Source organism: Sinocyclocheilus rhinocerous, unplaced genomic scaffold (assembly GCF_001515625.1).
Source record: "Sinocyclocheilus rhinocerous isolate Xijiao unplaced genomic scaffold, SAMN03320098_v1.1 scaffold2134, whole genome shotgun sequence".
In the NCBI taxonomy this organism is placed as follows: Eukaryota; Metazoa; Chordata; class Actinopteri; order Cypriniformes; family Cyprinidae; genus Sinocyclocheilus; species Sinocyclocheilus rhinocerous.
The window spans coordinates 99,734-104,114 of NW_015652303.1; the positions used below are offsets into that span (position 1 = coordinate 99,734).

At 35.6% G+C, this 4,381-nt stretch overlaps 1 protein-coding gene across 3 annotated transcripts in view; it reads left to right on the forward strand.

Annotated features, from left to right (window-relative positions):
• Nucleotides 1-2,351: 2,351 nt before the first annotated feature.
• The window catches only part of anp32b (acidic (leucine-rich) nuclear phosphoprotein 32 family, member B), a 5,188-nt gene continuing 3,158 nt past the window's right edge, over nt 2,352-4,381 (forward strand). The window contains exon 1 of one of the 3 annotated variants that reach the window (XM_016520554.1): nt 2,352-2,619. In XM_016520554.1, the coding sequence (XP_016376040.1) occupies nt 2,566-2,619 (54 nt within the window). In that variant the 5' untranslated portion in view covers nt 2,352-2,565. The remainder of the gene's footprint in view (nt 2,620-4,381) is intronic. The other 2 variants (XM_016520552.1, XM_016520553.1) reach the window with 2 other exon arrangements.

The window sequence follows — 4,381 nt, forward strand, 5'->3', positions numbered from 1 at the left end:
GAGAAAACATTTAATTGCTTTTATATATATATATATATATATATATATACATATATAAACTAATAGAGATTAACATTAGATTTAAATGAATCTACTGTAGATTGGCCAAGACAAAGAATGGAATCATGGTACAGTATAATAAATAGATTTTATTTAAAAATAAAATAAACAGGTACCCTATGGTCTATTCACAAATTAATGAATCCTTACACAGAGAGACTGTCTCTTTAATTCTTAGTCTTTTGTAGTTTGAAGACACCACAGTTAAAAACTTCCCAGCCACAATAAACTATCCCTTTTCAAAGTGATGAAAAAAAATGATGCTGACATTAAAGGTGTTTCTGCATTCAGTATTTCCATGTTATTTGAATAGTCTAAAGGGCTGCAAAGTGCCTGCCCTCTCTGGCCACTCATACATAACCATTTTATCTCTGCTGCTCACTTTCTGGGCGTTCACAATCATGCCAAAACATATTGAGGTCTGCTCTCCCGCCATTAAATAGATACTGCATCAACAGCCTTGAACAGCTCTGAGGTCAATGAATTAAATATTACCATAGACTTTTCACAACAGATTACTTTCCCCTATTTCATTAAAATTAAATGCTTAGTTTTCTCTCTCCCATTGTTATAATTTGGTTAACCTCCACCGTTGTAACAAAATAACAGCAATACTGATGAACAGCATTTTAATATTGAGATGCCTACAGAACAGTTGAAGCATGTGTGAGATATTGCATTATTCTTCATGACAAGACAAGCCTCCAGTTCTTTGTAGGATGAAGTACATGTTCAAAGATGTCAGTAGTCAGAGAGGCCATGGAAGGTGTTTGACTCTACCCTATTAAAAAAATGGTTTGCAGTTTATTTTGAGTTCTTGTCATCCTGGAGCACATGGAATATCATGAGAGAATAGCCATGCATCGTGTACAATCAGCCTCATATTCTTTGGCCAGTGTGCAGCTGTGCAATTACTGGACTAAGATAGAAATAAGATGACTTCACTGTTACAAATCTCCTAACATGTTGGAATACAGTGCTGGTTAAAACTAGGTAAGGGGTTCTCATAGGTGCACATTTGTGTGTTATTTACCAACAAATCTGGGAAGTTTGAGTGTCTTTATTGTTGTAGGTGAGCTTTGTAGGTGTCTGGAGTGGATATTTTCTAAATGGTTTCTCTTTAAATATTAAAGAAATGTAAAGTGTAACACATTTAGAGTTGCAGTTGACTCTGTGGCCCCTTGGTTCTTGCTGCCTCAAGATGCTTATAGCTCTTATTGCTAGTTTGTTTAATGTAATGTGACTCTCCTTTGCATATACTTTTTGTAAGTGTTATAAGTTATTACCCCTTCGTTTCAGATAATTCTTTGTCTCTTATATTGCAGGATGAGAGAGACCTGACAATGTAGAAACAAGAAACAAAATGATGCCCTCTTCTGGCAAGTTCCTACACAGCAAGTGAACTTGTTGTTTATAACATTAACACAGGCTAAACAAATAGAAACAATATATAAAACAACTATTTCACTTTTTTTTGCAATATATATATATTGTATGTATAATTTAAATAGTATAAATTATAGAAACCCCAAATAAAAAAAAAATGTTGTAACAGTTTGTTGTCTCTCCGAATAGCAAGAACATGAAACTAATTTCAAAGAGAGAAATGTTGTTCGTTGTTCATTTAGACTAATTTAATAGTGGGTTGAATCTGTATAAAGTGGTTTACAGATTAAGCATTAACCTAATAAAATAAATTCATGGCCATTAATGTATAAACACTTTTAAAAAGTCATAGTAGGGAGATGTCTTATTAAAATAACACATCACATATAATATATATTTTAGATAATAATATAGTGGATGGTAAGAGAACACTACATTTGGCTATATGACAAAAAAACTGAATATGCAATTATTTCATTTGTGAAACATTTTAGAGTTTAAGGAATATCTTGCTGTCTATTTTTAAACATATTATTTGCATTAATCACATGTATGCTGGCTAAGCTAGAATAACTTGTAACTTGATGTAACAAAGAAAATACAATGTTATAGTTAACACGTTTTATTGCAGATACACCATCAAATAATGACGAGGCCATTTGAACCCAGACAGATAAAAACAGGGTTCTGTGTTTGCCTATAATTCAAGTTCCCCAGATGATGCATGAATTTTAAAAGCCAATATACACATTATTTATTGATTATGTAAACAATACGTTACATAGAATTAAACATATATGGCACACTTCCAACAAATTTTACTTGAATTACAACATTTAGACAAACTTTTGATGTCACAGGCTGTAATGCAGCACCGTTCTATCTCGTGTTTGTGTGACTGCAGTGGGCGTCGTTGGCCAGAGATGGCGCTATTGAGTATATATTTGTTTCAGTGCCGTTTCCCTCCATGGTTTCTGCTCTCCCAGAGTAACTTGGCGCTGGGCTCAGATCATTATACAGTCCCATATCCTCCCTCCATTAAGGCATCTTTCTACCTTTTGGGCTGAACAGAAATTCTTCAGAACCCAAGAGGGAAGAGTCCAACTTTTGAGGGGCGATATGGACATGAAAAAGAGGATTCATTTGGAACTGAGGAACAGGACACCATCTGATGTGAGTAATTTTGAGCCAAACCTTTAGTTTTGTGCCCAGCCATGCTAGCTGTGCTACTTTCTACTTCCACTGACCTGTGTGTAGTTTAATGGTAAGCACATGGGTGTAATACCCCTGGTACAGAGTTAGACGAGAAAGTGCTGCGTGTATATTCACAGCATTAATGTTCAGTCGTCTGTTTTGATCTGAAATGATCCAGACTGTGTAAGCCATACTGAGTAACGTTAGTTTGGAAAGCTCAAGGCATTATTGCAGCATTTTAAGCCCCCCGTGCTGGATGTGTGTATTCGTGATCTGGCATGCTTTTATACTTAATATTCGCTTATTTTAACATCGGCGTTGTAGGATATGGATGAGATGGTTTATTTCACCGTGGTGGCCATGTTTGTTGCTAACATGAGGCGCCCTTTATTACAGGCACTTAAAAGCTAAAGTAATAAACCAGCTATACTCTGAAGATAGCCATACACTAACACATTTTCTTAAATACGGTCACATTTTGGTCTCCATCACTATAAAACACAACTCCTCCATTCCTACGATGTTCTGGTATAGTAATAATAAGACCACCAGTTGAAAAAATAAAGTAAATCTATAATTTGACGAACATACAGTCGAATTATGAATTTTATTCTAAAGGGCACGAAGACTTTACGATTATATGAATAAACTGAGATTTAAAAAAAAGTTTGCCAATTTGCTAAGATATGCTCACAAGTAATATTAAACCATATAGTATTTAACACATGTATTCGTTAATAAGATCGTGTTGAATTATTGTTACGTTTCTCGCTGCTGCGAGGCGCTGATTCCCGCCATTACTCCCCACGCGCCACTACCGATTAAACGAACGCTTATACTCAAATACTCACTCTGATGATTTTCAAACGTTTTTAAGATACAATATGTAGCATAACGTTTGCAAAAACGGAACGAGAGACTGAATAAATAGAAGCTAACGTTACATGTGCTAGTTTGGTTGGGCAATCCGGCGGAAATGTTTAAGTTCAGTTTTAAAATCAAGTAAACGTCGCGTAAAATACCCTGTGACATGAATAACAGCATAGTCAGGTTTTCAAACGCAGCGTTGAGTTTTGGTTAATGTGTAGAGTTTTTCTGTCAATGTAGCCTATCTGAGGAGGCGCCATGTTGTCATGAGAGAAAGAAACTCTCCATTTTTGTCTCGCTAATTTCCGCTCTGTCTTCGTCTTTCGCAGCAGGAATACGCCATCGACACATCGCTTCCATCCTACACAAGCTCATAAATACCCTCAATTTGCAGTTTGTCACACAAAATGTCACAAAAGACCGTGGTGTCTTTAGGATACGTCCATGTAGTCTGGCTGTCGGCGTGTAATCTGCTGTTTTCTCATTGGCGACTCGCTGCGACAGTCTGAGCCATAGGGCCATACAACAACAGCAGCAACCGCTTAGCAAACATTATTCAGTGGTTTTCAGATTAGTTTCTTGACTAAACTCTTATCGAACGTGCATGGCAATTTAAAAACCGTTAAATCCCCAAAACATTTTAAAAACAAGTGTATTTGCAAGGGTCGCCGCCTTGTTTTTTTTCCCCAGTTGAGAAACTTTTTTTTTTTTTTTTTTTTTTCACCTATATTAATTAAAACATGTGTTCTGGTGTTATAATAAATTAGTCACATTTTCAAGTTTACTTCCACTATCATTGAATATTGGATCTGGCTTTCACATTTATGATTAAATAACCACATTTCAAGCTTTTCAGTTTGGTAAAAAAAACATT